Source organism: Hypanus sabinus, chromosome 3, assembly GCF_030144855.1.
Source record: "Hypanus sabinus isolate sHypSab1 chromosome 3, sHypSab1.hap1, whole genome shotgun sequence".
NCBI lineage: Eukaryota > Metazoa > Chordata > Chondrichthyes > Myliobatiformes > Dasyatidae > Hypanus > Hypanus sabinus.
In genome coordinates, this window is record NC_082708.1 from 171,203,918 (window position 1) to 171,227,672 (window position 23,755).

The following is a 23,755-nucleotide window of genomic DNA, read 5'->3' on the forward strand; positions in this document are numbered from 1 at the left end:
GTTCAATACAGGTCCCGGATCCAAGTCCCATTTCAGTCCAGGTCCTGGCTCCGAGTCCAGGTCCCGGATCTGAGTCCCAGTTCAGTTCAGGTCCTGGCTCTGTGTCCAAGTCCTTCTCTGCGTCAAGTCTCCTTGCCTGTATCCTGCACTTGGGTCCACTCCCTACGCTCCATTGCAACACAGTCTTCCTCTTTTGTCATGATGAGGCCATCCTCAGGGTGGAGGAGCAACACCTCATATTCTGTCTGGGTACACTCCAACCTGATGGCATGAACATCGTTATCTCCTTCTGGTAATTTTTTTTTTGCTCCCACCCCCTTCCCTCTTCTTCTTTTCCCCACTCTGATCTCTTAACTCTTCTCTACACCTGCCTATTGCCTCCTCCTGGTACCCCTCATCCTCCCTTTCTCCCACACTCCAATACCCTCTCCTTCTTCTCCAGTCCTTTTACTTTCCCACCCACCTGGCTTCGTCTAGCTAGTCCTCCTTCCCCGCCCCCACCGTTGTATTCTTGCGTTTCCCCCCCTTACTACCCCGCTCTGAAACCTCGGCGTTCAATCATTTCTCAGAGCATCTGACCTGCTGAGATCCTCCAGCATTTTGTTTGCGTTAATCTAGCTCACTCCCTTACGCCTCCTCGTCACCACCTGAAATTCTGCCAACAAATAGTTGTGTCATCACGGCGTGAAGGATCAGAGAGTTGAGGGGCTGAATGGGGCGGAAGGATGGAGTGCATTCTGCCCGAAAGTTAGGCTGCGCAGATTAGCCCTGCCGCAGTTGATCGGCTCGCTTGCTCTCATGCACCATAAATGGTTCAAGGCTTTCCGGCTGCTCGAACACTTCGCATCGTGACTTGCAGCGAAGTGCTGCCGGTCTGCGAGTGGTGAGACGAGCAGCGAACGGGGGAGTTGTCTGCTACTCGACGACCCGGGGCAGGAGAGGGAGCGAACCGGAGACTCGGAACAACACCCAGGGGTGGCGCGGGGGCGGATTCGGGTCTTTGTCGGCAAGGTTAGCGCAGGCTTTAAGGGCATCTGGGGGTCAAAGGGTGAGTGGGCGGACTCAAAGGGTGAGTGGGCAGAGGTGCAAGGGCTGGCAGTCGAAGGCTTGCTTCTTAAACAGCATTCTTGTTCCAACGCGCCGGGATCGAGCGGCTAAGCGGGATCTTCCCATGCACCACCAATTTGGATGAGAAACGTCTTAAAGCATCAGGTGAGCTCAGTAAATATTACCTGTGTCAGACATCGGCCTGTTTACATCCGGCAGACATTGTTCCTTCCACCAGAAATGAGCCCCGACGTGTCTCCTGCTGCACTCTGCCAACTATTTGGATGTAGTGTTATATTTAAATTTACTTAATACAATTTAAAGAAACACCGGAAGGTTATTTCCGATTCGGTCTGGGAAGAAATCGAAAATAGTTTTTGGGTTGACAGTCCGACAGCAACTTCCTGGATTGGAATCACATGGTTCCTGTTTGATGATCAGCTTTCTGATCTCTGATGAAAGGAATGAGGGTGTGCGCGCCTCATGAGCTGTGGAAAACCGGCATCCAATGCAGCAAACGTGGATTATGAAAACAAATGATAGTTTCTGAAAGGGAAAATTGTTACAGTGTCTAAATATATTTGTGAGCATTTCCCGCGGTGAGGTACCAATACGTGGTGTCACAGTGAAGCCGAGTCTACATCCTGGTCAACACACACAAAATGCTGGAGGAACTCAGCAGGTCAAGCAGCATCTATGGGGGGTGGGTGGGGGGGAATAAACAGTTGATTATTTTATTTCCCTCCATAGATGCTGCCTGACTTGCTGAGTTCCTAGAACATTTTGTGGCTGTTGCTCAAGATTCCAGAATCTCTTGTGTCTCTACTTTCTGGTCAGTTGTTCTTTTGAGCTGCACATTTATGCCTCTAGGCAGAGGTTGGGCATGTTATTGGAAAGGCTGCGTTACTGCATCGTGTCTCTCTTGGCTGGTAGTACATGTTTATAAAGAGTTCACATCACCACTGTGTGTTTACAATGTGAATATTTAAACTTCTTCAGGGTAGGCATACCTTGAGGAGACTCCATGATGGAACACCAGATATGACGATAAGACATATGAACAGAATTAGGCCTTTTGGCTCATCAGTTCTACTCCGCCATTCAATCATGGCTGATCCTTTTTTTCTCCCCTCTTCAGCCACACTCCCCGCTGTTTTCTTTGTAACCTTTGATGCAGTGTCCAATCAAGAACCTGTCAGGCTCTGCCTTAAATAGACCCAATGACTTGGCCTCCACCTCTGCCTGTGCTGATATATTCAACAGTCTCAACACCTTCTGGCTAAAGAAATTCCGCCTCTCTGTTTTAAATGGACACCCCTCTATCCTGAGGTTGTGCTCTCTTCTCTAGACTTCCCCACCATGGGAAACATCCTTTCAACGTCAACTCTGTTGAAGCCTTTCAACACTTGAACTATTTCAATGAGATCCCCCCTTATTCTTTTAAATTCCAGTGAGTATGTTGTGGAGTCAGGTCTTTGTTGGCCTTTTTTCAGTCCTGGAAAGGAAGTATAAGGAAGCCAGAATAAGATGGTCAGTTGAAGGGAAGGAGTCAACATGGTTTAAATCTTCTCTTCAACTTGAGTTCAGTGGGACCCTCTCTCACTGCTCCCCCACTGAGATCTCTGCTGCTCTCTGACTCCTCAACCATGTGCTCATCCAGACTTGCTACCACCTATCACCTGCCCTCTTGTACTCCTTCCCCATCCCCCACTGTCATATTCTGGCTTCTATCCCCTTTCTTTCCAGTCCTGATGAAGGGTCCTGCTCCCTTGCTTTAGACACCTCCACGAAAGGCTAAGGATAACAGCTGTCTGTGCCCCTCATAATTATCAAGCTCCCCCTCAGCCTCCTCCATCCCTGGGGGAAAGAAATGAAGCCTATCCAGTCTTTCCACATACCTAAGCTGTTCCTTTGCAGTGAATCTCCTGTGCACTCTCTCCAAGTGCATTACATCCTTCATAAGCAGTACTCCAGCTGTAGCCTAACCAGTTTTATGTATTTTCCCCTAATCTCCTGAGTATTATGGAAGCCTGCAAACCAGCCAATGAAGGCCTTCAGATTCAGATTAATTTTATTTATCATCAAGATGTACAGTACTGTGAAATGCGTTGCTTGTGTTAACAACCAACTAAACCATAGGGTGTGTTGGGGAGCAGCCCATAAATGTTGCCACACATTCCAGCATCAGCATAGCATTTCTCCATTGCTCAGCAGAAGAACACAGAACACAACAAGCAACAGAGCAACATTGAAACACACCCCATTCCTCACCATCAGGGATCCACTGAGCACTAAGTAGCTTCTGTTCCTCAGTACTCCCTAGGATTCTTCCATTTATAATGTACACTGTGTTAGTCCTCCCCAAAATACATCACCTCACATTCAGCAAGATTAAATTCTATCTGAAATTGCTTTGTCCATTTTACTAACGAGCCAGTGTCATCTAACTCCTTTTAAATTCTCATCTGAATTGCTAGTGTATATCATAAACATCTGAATTGCTAATCTGTAGGCAGAAGGGATTAGTTTTGTTGGCCATTTGATTACTAATTGAATTGGTTTCTCACAACGTTGTGGCCGAAGCACCTATTCCTGTGCTGTAATGGTCTATGTTCTAAAATGTAAGGGTCCCAGCACTACTTCCTGCAGATCCCATAAGACATAGACCCCTCATCAAGATTCCACCATTACCTTCTGCCTCTATTACCAAGCCAGTTTTCTAATTTAGACCATAGGAGCAGGATTAGGCTATTTGGCCCATCAAGTCTCTCCACCATTTGATCGTGTTGCTTTATTTTTCCTCTCAACTCCATTATCCTGCCTTCTCCCCTTAACTTTCAACAGCCTTACTAATCAATATTTGCTTTAAATATTAAATATAAATTTGCCCTGTATTCCATGGATTTTGACCCTTTGGACCAAATTTGCATCCCTTACTGATGGTTGCCACACTGCCCTCAATAATACATTTTGAATTGCTTTTGGAATTGGAATTGGTTTATTATTGTAACATTTACCAAGGTATAGTGAAAAACTTTTCTTGCTTACTGCAGTTCAAATCATGACACAGTGCATTGAGACAGAACAAGGTACCACAATAACAATGCAGAATAAAGCTGCAGGGAAAGTGCAGTGGAGATAAATAATAAAATGCAAGATCATAATGAGATAGATTGTGAGGTCAAAATCCAATTTATTGTACCAGAGAACTATTTAATGATCTTATAACAGTGAGGTAGAAACTGTTCTTGCCCTGGTGTTAAATACTATCAGGTTTTTGTATCACTTGTCTGATGTGAGAGAGAAGAGAGGATGCCTGGGGTAGGTGGGGTCTTTGATTTTGCTGGCTAATTTATTGTTGCAATGAGAAGTATAGGTAGAGTCAATGGAGGTGAGCCTTCTTTCCATGATCTGCTGAGCGGTGACCACACTCTGCAGTTTCTTCAGGTCACGTGCAGAGCAGTTGCCATACTAAGCTTTTATGCATCCAGATAGGATACTTTCCAATTGAAATTTCTTGACCTCGCTGAAAAATTAGGTCAAACAGAATCTGCACAAACAAACTCTTACTCAGTATTGTTGATTAATCATTGCCTTTCCAAGTGTAGATTCATCCTGTCTGTCAATTCTTTCTAGTAAGCCCCTGACCAATGACATTAGACTAGAATTTCTGGTTTATCCTATTACCTTTCCTGAACAAAGGAATAATATTTACTTTGCTGTAGGCAAAAGGCACCTCACCTCTGTGCAACGAAGATCTAAAAATGTGTCTGGATATTTGGATCTTTACTTCGAGGATACATCTCATCAGGATGTATCCACCTTTTACCAAGACATCTAATGCCTCCTCTTTTATAGTAATAGCATTTTCTAAAATTTTACTGCCCTTCCCCTTGGATTCTTCACCTCTGAAGTTTGTCTTCTTCATGATTAAAGGTTAAAAATATTCTTTTAGGACAATGCTACATTTTCTGCCTTCATGTATAGATTACTGACTTGGTTCGGAATGGGCCCTCCATTGCCCGTGTTATCATCTTGTGCTTAATATGCTTTTGAATTTTCCTTAATTGTGTCTGCCTTTTCAGGCTCCCTCTTTGCTCTCCCAATTGTTTTCCTAAGGGCCCTCCTGCACTTTATATATCTCTCTACGGTTTTCAGTTTTTTAAACCTACTCTATGCTTTTTTCAGCTTTGATCATCCCGCAATTTCGTTTGACATTTGGGTTCCTTGGACATGATGTCCTTCTCTTTCCACACTTCCAGGGACATGTTGCCTCTGAAAGCCCTTTGCTTTAACCTTCCCACTTGACAGAGGTAAATTAAACCAGACATATCTACATTCTGGCTACCTCTGCCAGGATATTGAAACTGACTTTCCTCCAATTCAGAATCTTAATTTCATGATGATTCTCATCTATGACTACCAAAAAGAATTTTGTTTGCTGTTTCCAAAATACTACTCTAGCGTCCACTACTCTCTGTAGTCTTTTGCCTTCCCGAGGATTGGAGTTTTTGTACCAGGCTGTGATGCAACCTATCTGGAACTATATCTAGTATAACCTCTAGTAGGATTATGTAAGAAGGTGGAGGGAGGGGAAGGAGTACAAGCTGGCAGGTGTTAGGTGAAGCCAGGTGAGAGGGAACATAGATTGATGGGGGAGAGGGGATAAAATGAGAGGCTGGGAGGTGATAAGTGGAAAAAGTAAAGGGCTAAAGAAGAAAGAATCTGATAGGAGAGGAGAGTGGACCATAGGAGAAAAGGAAGGAGAAGGGATGACAGAGGGCACCTCTCCCACTTGATTAGCTTGGCTTCTTTCCCCTTCCTCTTCAGCCTTGATGAAGGGTCTCAGCTCGAAATGCCAACTGTTTGTTCCTCACTGTAGATGCTACATGACCTGTTGTGTACCTCCAGCATTTTATGTGTGGTGGATGTAATTGCACCATTTAAAAGATATTTGGACAGGTTCATGGATAAGAAAGGTTTTGAGGAATATGAGCACGCTGCCTCACCTCCAACTAAAGTTCTACTGGATGGGAGTTCATCTACAGGACCAGCAGGTGCCTGTCCGACATTGTTAACTTCTCTGAAGAGTTTTCTCTGTATCTTCAGTAATCGAGCAGTCATGTGCTGATGACAGACAATGTTGAGAGATATTGAGGCCATGATAAGGAGCTACATAGCAGGTATGGGCAGGAAGGATCAAATCAGGTACTTGAGGAGTATAACAAATGCAAGACAACACTGAAGAAGGAAATCAGGAGTGTGAAAAAAAAGGCATGAGCTTGCTCTAGCAGACAAAGTGAAGGAGAATCCCAAGGATTTCTATAGATATATTAAGAGTGAAAGGATATCAAGGAACAAAATTGGTCCTCCTGAATATCAGAGTGGTCATTTATGCATGGACCCAGTATAGATGGGGGAGATCTTAAATGGATATTTTTACATCTGTATTTACTCCGGAGACAGACGCAGAGTCTATAGAAGTGAGGCAAAACGGCAGTGAGGTCATGGGCTGCATCCAGGTTACAGAAGAGGAGGTGCTTGCTGTGTTGATGTAAATTAGGGTGGATACTATAACTTCCCAGCGCCTGACAAGGTGTTCCCTCATACCTTATGGGAGAAATGTCTTTAGGAATGGGTGTAATGCCAGAATATTGGAGGATAGTTAATTTTATTCCATTGTTTAAGAAAGGCTGTGAAAATAAGCCAGGAATTATAGGCCAGTGTGCCTGACATCAGTAGTGGGTAAGTTACTAGAAGGTATTGTAGAGGACTGGATATATAAGTATTTGAATAGATAGGGACTGATTAGAGATGGTCAACATGGCTTTGTGTGTGTTAAGTTGTGTCTAATCAACCTTTTGTAGAGTTTTTTGAGGAAGTTACCAGGAAAATTGATGCAGTGGAAGTTGTCTATATGGACTTTAGCAAGGTTGCCGACAAGGTCCCATACGTGATTTTGGTCAAGAAGGTCAGTCGCTTGGTGTTCAGGATGAAACAGTAAATTGGATAAGAAATTGGTTTCATGGAAGAAGGCAGAGAGTGGTAGTAGAGGTTTGCCTCTGTGACTGGTGACCTGGGACTAGAGTGTCGCAGGGGCCGGTGCTCGGTCTGTTGCTGTTTGTCATCTGTATCAATGATCTGGTTGATAGTAGATCAGCAAATTTGTGGATGACCATCAAGATTAGTGGCACAATAGATAGCGAAGAAGGCTATCAAAACTTGCAGCAGGATCTGGACCAACTGGAAAAATCAGCTGAAAATTTGCAGATGTGTTTTATTGCAGGTAAATATGAGGTATTACTCTTTGAGAGGACAAACTAGGGTAGAACTTACACGGTGAGCTGTAGGGCACCAAGGAGTGTGGTAGAACAAAGGGATCTGGAAATACAGATTCATAATTCCTTGAAAGTGGTGTCAGAAGTACATCGGGTGGTAAAGAGAACTTTTGGCACATTGGCCTTCATAAATCAAATTACTGAGTACGGGAGTTGAGATATTATGTTGAAGTTGAAAAGAAAAATTGGTGAGGTCTAACTTGGATTATTTGCTGACTTACCTACAGGAAAGATATGGTTGTTGCCAGGACTTGAGGACTTGAATTATAGGGAAAGGTTGAATAGGTTAGGACTTTATTCCCTAGTGTAGAAGAATGATGGGGAGAATGATAGGGGTATAAAAAATTATGAAGGGTATAGTAGATAGGGTAAATGCAAGTAGGCTTTTTCCACTGAGGTTAGGTGAGAATGGAACTAAAGGTCATGGGTTAATGGTGAAAGGTATACTGTTTAAGGAGAATGTGAGGGGACTCAAAGGAGAAATGGTGAATTTGGGTTCAGTTTCAACATTTAAGAGAAATTTGAATAGGTACATGGATGGGAGGGGTATCAAGGCTATGTTTAATAGTTTAAGCATAGTCTAGATGGGCTGAAGTCCTGTTTCTGTTCTGTAGTTTTCTATGACTATGACACTGGTGAATACACCAAACTCCAGGTCACTGTTGAGTCCTTCCATGAAACAATTGAGACACGGGACTTTATGGTTCACAACCATGAAACAAAGGTCCTCTACCGACCTACATTCTCTGGCTGTGGAAATCCATGACAAAAGGGTGGATAATGCGGACTACTTCCCGTATCCTTAACGAATGCAAACATCAATGATGAGATTAACCTTTCCTGTGCCTGCAGAGCCTTCAGGTAAACAAGTTTTGAAGATCCAGACCACAAGCCTAACAGAAGTTGCCTTTGGCCTAGTGCAGAGGTCGGCAACCTGCGGCTCCAGAGCCACATGCGGCTCTTTGATCTCTGTGATGCGGCTCCCCGTGGTTTGTTAGCTTTTGAAATGTAATTCGAAATTTGAAGATTATGGTGATCTTGTACAATATGAAAACTTTGCGGAGACACCGTTTCCTGGCACATCCGAACTGGCTCACAATTAGCCACCGTTCCGACTAAGGGAGATAGCCTACGGGGGTTTGTGAGTACGTGTCTTTTGGAGCATCCGCGCCCACGGGGACGGGTTGAGGGAGGCTTTAAAGCAAGGCTGTTTAGTTCGAATAAAGTTACCTTTGACTGCAGTGTCTTTATTTTAGCGCTGCGTGTAGCGCTACACCGCTACAACGTGTTTTTTATCGCTATTACTATACATCACCACTGCCAATGCCTGACACCCGCCAATGCGCGCTTTCTTTTAATTCTTCGATCCAAGGTAGGCTACTTATGGAGTAACCTTCAACCCAACGTCTTTTTTTCGGAGTTCAAAATGTTTTTGTTGCATGCAGAAATGTAATTTCGTTTTCTCTGCAGGAGTTCATCAATTTCATAAATGCAACACATTATAGTTTGTTTATACATAGCATAAAGGCAAAAAAAACCCATTGTATGCAGTGTTATTTCATTTTGTGGCTCCCAGTGTTTTCTTTTCTGTGGGAAATGGGTCCATATTGGCTCTTTCAGTGGTAAACGTTGCCGACCCCTGGCCTAGTGTATGCTTCTAAGTTGTGTCTACTTACAGAATACGTCTCAAAACAACACTGTTGCCTCTGCAAAATCCTCCTAATCCACTGGCAATGGTAGCATCCTCTTCTAGGCCTCCACTTCTGCAAATGAAGCTCTTCTTGTTTCTCAAAGCAGACACGATTCTGAACTCTATCATGCTAAGAGATTACCAGGCGGACAGATAAAAAGATATTCTCAAAGTTCTCCTGTGGAAACAGTGACATCCTCACTAATTCCTGGGAAGCCCTAGTCCATGAAGTCTCAGAATGGGGGAGTGTTCTGAGTGCCATTATGAACTTACTTGGGACCTATTCTTTGTGAGCATACAGAAGCTCAAAGTAAATGGTGAGGAAGACTCATGTACCTCTGGCAGAAGCAGTGGGTCCATCATCAGACATATTTGAATCCTCTCAACTTGGAACTTCGGCATGGACTAGATGGGCTGAAAAGCCTGCTTCTTTCCTGTAGTGCTTCACGACTCTGTAAGTGAAAGTAAGTCTTTGTCAATTCTGAATGACTAAATCTGAAGAGAATGGTGATTTTGTCTCGATCACTTGAGTCCAAGTATGATATTCTCCTAAGGGGTTGTCTATTAGTGGACCCTCAGGTGCCTATAGAGGACAGTATGAGATCTACATAATCTGGTGCAGTGTGGGCAAGAGTAAGTGGTGGCAGTGGTTAGTGATTGGGTCTTTTGGTTGTTGTGTCTCTCCTTTTGCAGCTTTTGCTTGTTCTCTGCAGCACCGTGGAGTTCATTCACATGTAGCACAGCTCTCTCGGACAGAATTCCTCCAGTGTATCAACAACATCTAGAAAACCATTGGTGTTTACAACACGGTCACAATTAACTATGCTAACATTTTAATTCCATCTTATTCAGTTATGAGAATTTAAATTTCTTTGGTGAGTTAGTCCAGCCTGACCTGACTAACAGGCACACACATCACACTTGCCATTGATAAATGCCATTTTGTTTGCTTTACTTTAAGGATGTTTTGTCTTACCAGTGAGTTCTGTAATAAATCATGTTTTATTTTTGGCTACTGCATTCAGAAAAAAATGTCTAACACTTCTTTTCAAAGGTTTAAAGACAAAGCACAATGTCATACGCGAGTGCTGAGTTATACAAGTATGTAAAGGAGAGAATGCCAAGTTTCCTGCCGGTGAATGTAACTGAGTTGCTACCATATCTGTCCTGCCTAACTCAGATGGATCAGGTAATTGTATTTCTATCATAGTCCATAGTAAGTTCAAAATCAGTATTTCTGATTGGCTGCCAGTGACTGGTGGTGTAAGGCACAAGTTGGTTTTAGAATGCTTTTCACGTTCAAAGTAAATTTGCTAACAAGGTACATATATGTTATCATATATGATAATCCCTGAGATTCATTTTTTGCAGGCATTCACAGTAGAATAAAGAAATACAAAATAATCAGTGAAAAACTGTACACAAAGACTAACGAACAACCCGCATGCAAAAGAAGACAAACTGAGGAAATACGAGATAAAAAAAAGAATAATAAATAAATAATTCTAAGAGCATGAGTTGTAAAGTCCTCAAATGTGAGATTGTAGTTTGTGGAATCGGTTCAGTGTTTAGGTAGTGAAATTGTCTGACCTGGTTCAGGGGCTGGATTGCTGAAGGTTACTAACTATACCAGAACCTTTTGGTGTGGGACCTGAGGGTTGTCTACCACCTGCCCGCTGGCAGCAGCAAGACGAGGGCAAGGCCTGGATTATTGGCATTCTTGATGATGGATGCTGCTATCTCTTGGCAGCGCTCCTTGCAGATGTGCTCAATGGTATGAGGGAAGGGGTGGCCAGTTCCTTCTTTCTGCAAACTTGGCATTTACATTATCTATCAATGATTTAAATGACAAAATTTATTGCTTTGTGGCAAGTTTGTGGATGGTACAAAGACAAGTGGAGAGCCAGGTACTGTTGAGGAAATAGGGAGTCTGCAGAAGGAATTGGACAGATTAAGAGAACAGGCAAAGATGTGGCAGATACAATACAGTGTAGAGAAGCGCATGGTCATGTACATTGATAGAAGGAATAAAAGCATAGAATATTTTGTAAATGGGGAGCAAATTCAGAAATCAGAGGTGCAAAGGGACTTGGGAGTCCTCATGCAGGATTCTCGAAAGGTTAATTTGCAGGTTGAGTCAGTGGTAAGGAAGGCAAATGTAATATCAGCATTTATTTCCTGAAGATTAGAATATAAAAACAAGAATGTAATGCTGAGACTGGTCAGACCGCACTTGGAGTATTGTAAGCAATTATGGGCCCTTTATTTAAGAAATGATGGGCTGGCATTGGGGAGAGCTCAAAGGAGTTTTACAAGAATGATTCCAGCAATGAAAATGTTTGAGGAGCGTCTGATGGCTCTAGACCTGCACGTGCTTGAGTTTAGAAGAATGAGGGGAATCTTACTGAAACCTATCTAATATTGAAAGGCCTCAATAGAGTGGAGGTGGGAGAGTCTAGGACAAGAGGGCACAGCCTCAGAATGCAAGGACTTCCTTTTAGAACAGGCGTGAAGAAGGATTTAATTAGCCAGTGCATGGTGAATCTGTGGAATCCATTGCAACAGTCAGCTAAGGAAGCAAAGTCATTGGGTATATTTAATAGGCTCTTGATAGGTCAGGGTGTCAAAGGTCACAGGGAGAAGGCAGGAGAATAGAATTCAGAGGGAAAATAAATCAGACATGATCGTATGGTAGAGCAGAATCGAAGGGCCGAGTGGCCCATTTCTGCTTCTATGTCTTGTGGTCTAATGCAAATTAAGGTTTTCATTTTTTTGGGAATTTCATGCAGATATATAATTGATAGTTACAGGAAAATATTTTGTTTTGATGAGTTTATTGCAACTATTTATATAAAATATGTTGATTCACAGGAAGTCAATTTGACTTTGGTCGCGCATTCTTAATAACCCCTGATCCTCTCATAGTTTTAGAGGAAGCTAAGACTCCACCACCTTGTTGTAGGTTGGGGTCATTTAAAGACCAGTCAGGTCAGAAGAATCAGATGTCATTTAACCAGAATGTTTTTAAAAATGTCCGGCAATTTTGCAGTCACTGCTTGTAAAACATTTATTTTTAACAAAGATTATATTTATTTAATTGTTTGAGTTTAACTTTGCCAGCATCATGATATCTTCAAATTTTGAATCTTAAGGCTGTTAGTCATTAGATATAGGTGAAAATATGTTCAAAATATTGATCAAGTGGAAAAAATGGAAAGATTGGTGAAATTAGATTGAAATTGAGGTGGCATTTCCCAGCTGAAATGGGAAGTAAACAATTCTGATCCTTTTGTGGAAGGAAGTACACTCAGTGTTCACTTTATTAGGACCCTCCTGTACCTAATATATTCCACTGAGTGTATATATATGGTCTTCTGTTGCCCATCCACTTTAAGGTTCAATGTATTGTGCGTTCAGAGATGCTCTTCAGCACACCACTGTTGTGTTGTTATTTGAGTCACTGGGGCCTCCTGTCAGCTTGAACTATTCTGGCCATTCCTCTCTGACCTCCCTCATTAACAAGGTATTTTCGTCCACAGGACGGCTGCTCACTAGATTTTTTTTTTGTTTTTTTAAACTATTCTTTGTAAACTATAGAGACTGTTGTGCTCCAGGGAGGCCAGCAGTTTGAGATACTGAAACCATCACGTCTGGCACCAACAATCATTCCATGGTCAAAGAGACTTGTATCATATTTCTTCCACATTCTGATGTTTGGTCTAAGCAACGACTGAACCTCTTGACTATGTGTGCATGCTCTTACGCATTGAGCTACTGCCACATGATTGGCTGATTAGATATTTGCACTGATGAGCAAATATCTTTCGTCATACCTAATTAAGTGGCCACTGAGTACACAATAATGCTCTTTTCTTATCAATGTAGGAGAGAATCAGAGCACAAGTCAGATTGGAAGGCAATGAGTCTGCTGTGCCCATATTTCTGGATTCTGTGAGACGAAGGCGGAACTGGGAAAGGCAGCTGATAAATGCCCTACGCATGTGTGACTATCATGAGCTTGCAGATGGTTTGGAAACTAAACTTGAATCTCTAGCTCCGCGGAGTAAGTAATGTGAATTCAAATGTCACATCAAAATTTCTACTTCCTTGCAGCTACCTCGTTATAAAATTTTGAAGTTGAAAGGATTAAGAAGCAGTATTTTCGTTCACCTGAGTACACATCACCAAGTTGAACACTCTGTTTAAAAGCCCCAGGGCAGCACAACAGTATTAATTTTAAATAAAGCACAAAGCATCAAGATTTGGCTCCCACTGTTATCGTTCTAAGATGTTGCAGGAACAGAGCTCAATAAAATGCAAGTCCGGACATGGTTAGTACACATGGCCTGGGTTGTGATTCACAGCCAGCTATTCCTCAGTTAGATAGGGGTTCAGGCCATGAATCTTAGTTCATGATCTACTCTGGAGAATCTCTTGTGTTCTAGACTATATAAATATGTGCAAAAATTGCAAAGGAGAAACCACTGCACAGCAATACTCAACGGAGAAAAAAATGGTCTCATACATCAATGAGCAACTACACAAAACAAAAAATTCATTCAGCTATAAACGCAAGAGGTTCTGCAGATGCTAAAATAAAGTGACACACATACAAAATGCTGGAGGAGCTCACCAGGTCAGGCTGCACCTATGGAGAGGAATGAAAAGCCTATGCAGGACTGTTGAAGGGTCTAGGCCCGAAACATTGGTTCTTTCTTTATTTCTCTCCATAGATGCTGCCTGACCTGCTGATTCCTCCAGCATTTTGTGTGTTTTGTTCATTCAGCTATCCTGAGCTGTGTTTGGTTTCACCTGACCCATTCTGCCTTCTGTTGATAATGCTTGTTTGTTACCTGGGACAATTCAAGCTCTTCGAGTAAATGACACCACATTAGTCTCTGACCTCAACCTGAGGTATTAATGCTACGACTATATGATTTTTAGTCCACACTTCAGAGTCACTTCCAAATGACTAAACACATATTGTTTAGAGTTTAGACGCCTTGTTTAGAAGCATATCCTCCTGCTTACATAGACTCACTGCATCACATTCTGTCTTGCTTGTTTTTCATTTCTCTCACATAAGACCCTGTCTCTTGCCAATGATCTGCTCTCTGTTTTCTTGAGCACTCTTCTTCAATTGTACAGGTGCTCTCTGTATTTTAAACTCTGTCTCCAGTCTTGTACTTCCTACTGACTCATGCATTGTCTTCTGAGTATGTCCTTTTATGACTACTCTTGATCACCCTTGCTTTGCTGTCCCTAAAACTGAATTGGTAAGGAATTTCTTCTTGAGATCGGGTTGAGGAGAAATCTCTTTTTTAAGACTGAGAGGAGGCAAAACTTCTCCTCACATTGTGGTGACCCTGTGGAATTCTCTGCCACAGAAAGAAGTGGAAACCAAATTGTTGATTAGGAAGGACTTAACCTGAAAAGATCCAGCAGTGTGGATGGGAGGGGCATCGAACTGCATTTGGATGATCATGCTGAATAGTAGAACAGGATTGAAGAGCCAAATGGCCTACTTCTATTTTCTGAAGGGTCTCGGCCCGAAACATCGACAGTGCTTCTCCCTAAGATGCTGCCTAGCCTGCTGTGTTCCACCAGCAGTTTGTGTGTGTTGTTACTTCTATTTTCTGTTCTTTTTCCCCAAGCCATTTGGTCTTCATCTACCACATCAAAATTGTTTCCCCTCCTCGACCTTGAGGTTTCATTTATTCTTTGTCAGGAGGTCAGTGAGGCACATTCCAAGAGTTATTCTACAATTGTTTTATTTCAATGATACTATCAGGTAAATGCAGCAGGGTATTTGAGAAATCAGAGGCTGGCTAATCATTGCTACAGACAGCTGTAGAGGCTGAGTCATTGGGTGTATTTAAAGCCGAAGCTGATAGATTCTTGATTAGCCAGGGCATCAAAAGTTCTGGGGAGAGGGGGACGTAGCAGGATGGGGTCGAGAAGGATAATAACTCAGCCATGATGGAATGATGGAACAGACCAGATGGGCCAGATGGGTCTTATGGTCACATCGCTGCTCTGCTCCAGGCAGTTGGTCCCAACAAACCAGTGGTGACATTAAAGGCCAGTCATTTACCCACTATATGCTGAATAAACACAAATTCACGCATAGGTCAAGTATGGCGATGGTAAGGTAGCTAAGGAGGTGACACAGTCTTGTAGAGGCTTATGAAACACAACAGGGCCAGTGGTTTGAAGTTCAATTCCCACCGCTGTCTGAAAAGTGTTTGAACATAGAATAGTACAGAACAGTACAGGCCCTTCGACCCACAATGTTGTGCCGATCCTTAAATGCTGCCTCCCATATAATCCCCACCTTAAATTCCTCCATATACCTGTCTAGTAGTCTCTTAAAATTCACTAGTGTATCTGTCTCCACCACTGACTCAGGCAGTGCATTCCACGCACCAACCACTCTCTGAGTTAAAAACCTTCCTCTAATATCCCCCTTGAACTTCCCTCCCCTTACCTTAAAGCCATGTCCTCTCATATTGAGCAGTGGTGGCCTGGGGAAGAGACGTTGGCTGTCCACTCTATCTATTCCTCTTAATATCTTGTATACCTCTATCATGTCTCCTCTCATCCTCCTTCTCTCCAAAGAGTAAAGCCCTAGCTCCCTTAATCTCTGATCATAATGCAAACTCTCTAAACCAGGCAGCATCCTGGTAAATCTCCTCTGTACCTTTTCCAATGCTTCCACATTCTTCCTATAGTGAGCCGACCAGAACTGGGCACATTACTTCAAGTGTGGCCTAACCAGAGTTTTATAGATCCGCATCATTACCTCGCAACTCTTAAATTCTGTCTCCCGACTTATGAAAGCTAACACCCCATAAGCTTTCTTAACTACCCTATCTACCTGTGAGGCAACTTTCAGTGATCTGTGGACATGTACCCTCAGATCCCTCTGGTCCTCCACATTGCTAAGTATCCTGCCATTTACTTTGTACTCTGCCTTGGAGTTTGTCCTTCCAAAGTGTACCACCTCACACTTCTCCGGGTTGAACTCCATCTGCTACTTCTCAGCCCACTCCTGCATCCTATCAGTGTCTCTCTGCAATCTTTGACAATCCTCAACACTATCCACAACACCACCAACCCTTGTGTCATCTGCAAACTTGCCAACCCACCCTTCTACCCCCACATCCAGGTCGTTAATAAAAATCATGAAAAGTAGCGGTCCCAGAACAGATCCTTGTGGGACACCACTAGTTACAACCCTCCAATCTGAAAGTACTCCCTCCACCACGACCGTCTGCTTTCTGCAGGCAAGCCAATTCTGAATCCACCTGGCCAAACCTCCCTGGATCCCATGCCTTCTGACTTTCTGAATAAGCCTACTGTGTAGTACCTTGTCAAATGCCTTTCTAAAATCCATGTAGATCACATCCACTGCACTACCAGCATCTATATGCCTGGTCACCTCCTTAAAGAACTCTATCAGGCTTGTTAGACACGATCTGCCCTTCACAAAGCCATGCTGACTGTCCCTGATCAGACCACGATTCTCCAATGCCCATAGACCCTATCTCTAAGAATCTTTTCCAACAGCTTTCCCACCACAGACGTAAGGCTCACTGGTCTATAATTACCCGGACTATCCCTACTATCTTTTTGAACAAGGGGACAACATACGCCTCCCTCTAATCTTCCGGTACCATTCCTGTGGACAACGAGGACATATATATTCTCCACATGACTACGTGGGTTTCCTCCTGGTGGTCTGTTTTCCTCCCACGTTCCAAAGGCATGCGTGTCAGTCAGGGTTAGTAAGTTGCCGACGTGCCGGTGCAAGATGCACGGTGACACTTGTGGCGGCCCCCAGCACATCCTCACACTGTGTTGGTCGTTGATGCAAATGACCTATTTCACTGTTTGTTTCAATATTTCAGTGTACATGTGACAAATAAAGTTAAGTTGCTTCACCTATGGAAAAATGATGACTCATCTGTGGGTGATAGGCTATCCCCAGAGTTTGCCCTTATGATTGAGGACAAATCCTATATGGTTGCTGCAATGAAGAGCAAATTTGTCCAGGCTGACATCAGGGATATTTCGCTCAGGCCAGAGCCTTGAGGGGGCCTGAAGAACTCTCGGCTAGCTGATCAAACTGCAATTGTTGAACACTTGCAGAGATGGAGTCTGTGAACAAATTTGGCCAAACCTAAAACTCACTGTAAAATACCAGTTTTCCTCCCATTTACACTAGTGGTATGTGAGTTGGTGGAACAAGTTTATTAATTAGACAGATTAGACCAATACTGCAATTATTTCAGGTAATACATCTTCAATGTGCAATCAAGATCGTCCATTTCTTTAAAAAAAAGCTGTAGTTAACCATCTGTGTTTGGTTTTGCAGGGAGGTCAGCATCTGGAGGCACATCTGCACCTTTTCCTGCACCGGCTACACCTTACGACTCTTCATCGACAGATTTTGTCTCTCCTCCCAGACCTCAGTCCTCTGCCTCACTCCCAGCAGTTTTTGTTGGTGACAATCAGCAGTCCACTTCCAGCATTGCTCAAACGGCCATCCAGCTGCAGCCCGCTGTGCATGATCGGCACTTAGCGTCTGACACACCTGTGCCAAGTGCACTGGTGCCACAGTCTGTGCCTGGCACACCCATCAGTAATGTACCTGCAGCTTATTCCACCCCTGTGACACAGCCTGTCCCTTGCACACCCCTTAGTGATATACCTTCAGTTTATTCCACCCCTGCGCCAGGCACACCCAACAGTAACCCAGCTTCAGTTTATTCCACCCCTGTGCCACAGTCCGGGCTTGGCACACCCATGGTTAAGGATTCCATGCAACCCCCAACTGTGCCACAATCTGCACTTGACACTCAGGCACCTCACACGCCAGCACAGGGCACATCCATGCCACACATTGTGCCCGGCACATCCAGCCCCATCCTACCTGTGGAGCAATCCATGTCCAGTACCACAGCACCAGGCCCTCATGTGCCATGCCTCACTGATTTACCAGCTGCCATTTCAAGCAGCTCTGGTGAATCTTCCTCTCCCCCCTTGGTCCCTTCTGATACATCCCTTCAAGGTAATTCCATAGAGTGTAAAGTACCAGTCCAAGAAATCGGAAACCCATTGGACGGAGAAGAAAGCAAAGATCACAGGCTACCCGTACAGGTAATGAATGGGCCTATCTGTAGATGTAACATCTTATTCTCCAGCATTGGCACACTGTAGTTGTGGAGGGCACCATCTCAAAATGGCCTGCAGTAACTCTTTAAGGTTCTTTGGCAGCAGTACTAGTACCTATCACCAGGAAGTTCAAGGGCAGCAGTTGCCAGGCAAGCTCCCATTAACCTCCGGGTTTTCCTGGTAATCTTGCAGTACTCTATCATGCAGAATGCAGCTTGAACACTGGGTGGCGGAGGGAATTCTTTTTATTGCCCCTTCTCATCGCCTCTTTAAGAGCAGTTTGGGTGGGATGGAACAATGGGACCCATTGGAGAGCAGGGACACAAAAGAGCCATCGTGCGACCTACTCTTACAGATTTTGGTCGGCAGCAGTTAGGATCATCACAGCCCATTCTGTGAATGTTAAAGTCCTAAAATGGCACTTGCAGTACCACTCCATTCAGAGTCCATTTGGCCCATACTGTTCATGCTAGACATTGTACCAGACCCTTCTTCCAGCAATTCTATGCCTCGGCAATTCAAGTGCACATCATAAGACCATTAGACAAAGGACCAGAATTAGGCCATTTGGCCCATCAAATGGGAAAAATGCTAAAATGGGTTGGGATTTTAAATTGGAGAAGGGCCAGTTTTGATGGTATCAGAAAGGATGTGGCAAGTGTGCTGTGGGACACTTTCAGGCAGAGGTGTATTTGGTAAGTGAGAGGCCTTCAAATGTGAAATCTCGAGAGTAGGAGTTTATATGTTCCAGTCAGAATAAAAGGCAAGGATAACAAGTTTAGGGAACTTTGGTTTTCAAGAGATATTGAGGTCCTGATTAAGAAGCAGAAGGAGGTACATAGCAGGTATGGGCAGGAAGGAACAAATGAGGTACTTGAGGAGTATAACAAATGCAAGAGAGCACTTACGAAGGATATCAAAAAGCTAAAAGGAAAGATGAGGTGGACCTAGCAGACAAGATGAAGGGAAATGCCAAGGGCATCTACAGTTATATTAAAAAATAGCAAGATACAAAATTGGTCCTCTGGAAAATCAGAATGGTCACCTATCACCTATGCATAGAGCCAAAAGAGATAGCAAAGATACTAAATGGATTGTTTGCATCTATATTTACTCGGAAGACAGACACAGAGTCTATGAAAGTGGGGCAAAACAGCAGTGAGGTCATCGACCGTATACAGAGGAGCAAGTGTTTGCTGTCCTGAGGCAAATCCCCAGGGCCTAACTATGTGTTTTCTTGGACCCTGTGAGAGGCAAGTACAGAAATTACAGGGTCCCTAGCAGAGATATTTAAAATGTCTTTTCAGTTGTTTAAGAAAGGCTCTGAAAATAAGCTGGAAATCATAGGTTGGTGACCCTGACATCAGTAGTGGGTAAGTTACTTGAAAGTATTGTAAGGGACTGAATATATAAGTATATGAATAGACAGGGGCTGATTAGGGATCAGCAATATGGCGTGTGTGTGGTAAGTTATGTCCAAACAATCTTACAGAGTTTTTCACGAAACTTACCAGGAAAGTTGATGAAAGCAAGGCAGTGGATTTTGTATGTGTTGCATATAAATCCAGCTTGTTTTTAAACACTGCTTGACATCTGCCTGATCATCCTACATTGTGCCAAGAAATATTACAATAATAATTCTTGTCAGGTATGTTGAAAATACCCATCAATTTCAAAGTAAATAGAATACATTGCATTCTATAGGATAGAAGTACCATCTAGAAATTATCACTATGCTTTTGAGCATAGTTCTTTGATATTTCATGCTTTGGTGTTTAAACGTAACTTGTTTTATTTTGTAAATTAATTTTTACAATCTCGCATCACCAACGATCAGAGAACACTCAAGCACAGTACAACACCACAATCTGGTTAAGGGCATGAAGGGTTATGAAGGCAGGAGACTGGGGCTGAGAAGGAAATAGATCAGACAAGATGAAATGATGGAGCAGACTCAATGGGCCAAATGGCCTAATTATGCTCCTATATCTTATGGTCTTGTGGTCTTATGGATGTTGTGCCAACCTTTTGACCTACTCTAAGATCAATCTAAACCCTCCCCCTTACATTGCCTCATCCATGTGCCCATCTAACAGCAGACTTGATGGGCTGAGTTCCTAATTCTACTCCTGTGGTAAAATCTACCTATGTATTGATACATTCCATTTATGAAAATCAATAAATTAAGTAATATTTGTATTTTCACATTAAGCCTTACTCCATCATTACTATGCCTGCCAGGAGCAATGCCGCCAGAATTAAACATGGTGAGGAGCCAGCCTAGGAAAGTTGTAATACAGCATCATACAGTGACCACTTAACTCACTAACCAATACATCTTTGGACTGTGGGAGGAAACCAGAGCACCCGGAGGAAACTCATGTGGCTCATGAGGAGAACATACAAACTCCTTTGGAACTGAACTCCGAACTCCATAATGCCCCGAGCTGTAATAGCATCGCGCTAACTGCAGTGCTTCTGTGGTGCCGAATTTGACTGATCATTCAGTTTAGTCTCTTTGATAATTGCTTGCTTGCCTTGGAATCTTCCACAACCATTTCCTTGCCAGTCTTAGATAATTCCTTCTTAATCTCCTGCAACAACCTCATTATATTCTTCTGTGTTTTTTTTTACTTTTAAAGGATAGGTCAGTTCTTGACAGATCAAAACAAAGTGATTTTCCCCAGAGTCAACAGAATCAGACCAAACAGTACCCTCAAGGTAACCTGGGTGAAAAATGCCACGGATATGCTGCTAACCGAGCCAAAGGAGGAACAATATCCGATGAAACCAACGTCATTGTCCCTCCACCATGCATACAAGTGCATCCGTCCAGACCATCAGCGGAGCCAGTCGTCGATAAACCCGGCGTATTGAGGAGCGATGTCTGGAACATGGAATCAACAGCTGAATCGAGCTGTGATTTCCCTGAAACCAGTTGTACAATAACAAGTAGTGATTTGCAGTACAGTGAAAGCACAACAAGCGACACAGAGAACAATGGTTTGGACAGACCTGCATCACCTAACAGTTATCCAGTGTCCACGCCCGAACATGGCGGCATTTCCGACGACTTCGGTGATAAAAACTCCATCAAGGAGCAAAAGATTCAGGCACTGCAAGGTTACCAGAATGACCAACTGTTGGAGAATTTTTATGACATTAACAATCCCTTAAATATACAGATGAACTTTGATGCTCAGAAAAAAATAGCTGCCTTGAATGAGGGTGCAAGCCTTGATGAAGAAGGCATTTTGAACCATACCTACAATGCTAAAGTCCCTCTTCAGAATAAGCCTAATCCAGTAAGTAGCACTGAAGTTATACAAAGCCCTGTACTTACAGTCTCACACCCTGTTGATGGTGCGGATGACTGTAAACTTGATTTCGAGGGAAACGTGCCTGATAGCAGTTGTGTTTCGATATCCGAAAGTGAGCTAATGATAAGTTCTGAATCCAGTGATGGCTCTTTTGAGAACAGTCTTGGAATAACCGACAGTGAGTCAAGTGTGCATGTCCCAGCGTGGAGTGATGATGCAGATGTACTCGCGCAGAATCAAGCACTTCAGCAGGAGTACAAAGTAGAACGTGGTGAAGTCAGATTTACAGATGTAGTATCCAGTAAAGGGTCAAGCCAAAAAGTTGAGGTTGCAAAGGGAGGAGATTCATTCCATACACATTGTGAAGTGGGCCATGATAAGCCTTACTCTAATACTAATGGAAACTACACTCTTCCTTATAATGAAGATGTCAGGGAATATAGTGGGCACATTTATCAGGAACCTGAACATGAAAATGAAGCAGGCAATGATCATGGATCTGAAGCAGGGAACTTGGGAGGATGTATTGGGCGTTGTTTGGAAAAAGACATGATTAATGCTTTGTCCGACGAGCACGTTCCTTTACCCTCTCAACAGAGGTCGCAGACCAAGTTGCCAGAAAAGCCAACTAGGGATTTAAGACAGCCAGATTATATTCTTGTTTCCTCATTAGTTCTGGTTTTTACCATTGTTGCTGGGTTTGTATGGAAATACTGTCGAAAGTGATGCTTGAAAGATTGCTTTAAAAAAATCATCTGTTTAAAATAGGATTTCAGTTTAAGTAATGAAAATAAGTTGCTTTCTTCTCTGCTGAAATTGCTTGGGCATATTTTGTAACTTGTTGCATATTCACTGTAAACTACTGTTGAAACTCTTTCAAGATAACTGGGTTTGATTGACTTCAAAATAGTTAAGCAAGTGCCTGTGTTGTGTTTCACAACCAGCCCTTCATAAAAGCAAAGGCTACTCTATGTACAGCAATAAAACAAAAATCTTACCTTGTTAGATATTAGAATTCAAACTGGTATACATCCTTTCTCCAAATCCCATTTAAATTGCTTGAATCTATAAAGTTAAAGATTAGCTTTATTTGTCGCATGTACTTGAAAACATACTGTGAAATGCATCATTCGTGTCAATGGCCAGCACAGTTCCAGGACGTGCTGGGGGCAGCCCGCAAGTGTCACCAATATAGCATGCCCACAGCTTACTAACTCTTCGGAAAGTGAGAGGAAACTGCAGAACCTGAAGAGGCCCACCTGGTCACAGAGAGAACAAGTTATAGTCAGCAGCGGAATCGAGCCCTGGTTGTTGGCAACGTAACAGTATTAGCGCAATGCTACCATGCCACCCTTTGGTGAAGGGCTTGGGGATAATCACAGTTTGTTTCACCAAAACCTTGAAGTTGAAGTTTTCCTGTGGTGCTTCGTCCTTCTGAATCCAGCCTGGTTCTTTCAGCACAGCCACTCTGCGAGGCTTGAGCCCGCTGACTTACTTTTAGAATTACACACACAAAATGCTGGTGGAACACAGCAGGTCAGGCAGCATCTATAGGGAGAAGCGCTGTCGACGTTTCGGGCCGAGACCCTTCGTCAGGACTAACTGAAAGGAAATATACTGAGAGATTTGGAAGTAGTAGGAGGAGGGGGAAATGTGAAATGATAGGAGAAGACCGGAGGGGGTGAGATGAAGCTAAGAGCTGGAAAGGTGATTGGTGAAAGTGATACCGAGCTGGAGAAGGGAAAGGATCATGGGACAGCAGGCCCCGGGAGAAAGAAAGAGTGGGGGGAAAGCACCAGAGGGAGGTGGAGAACAGGCAAAATATGTCAGGGATGGGGTAGGAAGGGGAGGAGGGGCATTAATGGAAGTTAGAGAAGTCAATGTTCATGCCATTAGGTTGGAGGCTACCCAGCCGGTATATAAGGTGTTGTTTCTCCAACCTGAGTTTGGATTCATTTTTTCCTCCAACTGGCTGGGTAGCCTCCAACCTGATGGCATGAACATTGACTTCTCTAACTTCCGTTAATGCCCCTCCTCCCCTTCTTACCCCATCCCTGACATATTTTGCCTGCTCTCCATCTCCCTCTGGTGCTTCCCCCCCCCCCTCTTTCTCCCGTCCCATGATCCTTTCCCTTCTCCAGCTCTGTATCACTATCACGAATCATCTTTCCAGCTCTTAGCTT

The 23,755-nt window shown here is 43.4% G+C and overlaps 1 protein-coding gene across 1 annotated transcript; it reads left to right on the plus strand.

The window, feature by feature from the left end:
- The first annotated feature begins 505 nt into the window (after positions 1 to 505).
- On the plus strand, positions 506 to 23,125 carry mavs (mitochondrial antiviral signaling protein). The gene is made up of 5 exons (XM_059965674.1): positions 506 to 1,212; positions 10,130 to 10,264; positions 12,961 to 13,138; positions 17,453 to 18,237; positions 20,895 to 23,125. The coding sequence occupies exons 2-5, from the start codon at positions 10,148 to 10,150 to the stop codon at positions 22,296 to 22,298; spliced, it is 2,484 nt and encodes an 827-aa protein (XP_059821657.1). The 5' UTR covers positions 506 to 1,212; positions 10,130 to 10,147; the 3' UTR covers positions 22,299 to 23,125.
- The last annotated feature ends 630 nt before the right edge of the window (positions 23,126 to 23,755 follow it).

Excerpts from the sequence above, each read along its gene's own strand:
- mavs (XM_059965674.1), top strand. The coding sequence starts at position 10,148 with ATGTCATACGCGAGTGCTGAGTTATACAAGTATGTAAAGGAGAGAATG. Across the intron at positions 10,265-12,960 it reads GCCTAACTCAGATGGATCAG|GAGAGAATCAGAGCACAAGT; the intron begins GTAATTGTATTT and ends TTATCAATGTAG. Across the intron at positions 18,238-20,894 it reads ATCACAGGCTACCCGTACAG|GATAGGTCAGTTCTTGACAG; the intron begins GTAATGAATGGG and ends TTACTTTTAAAG.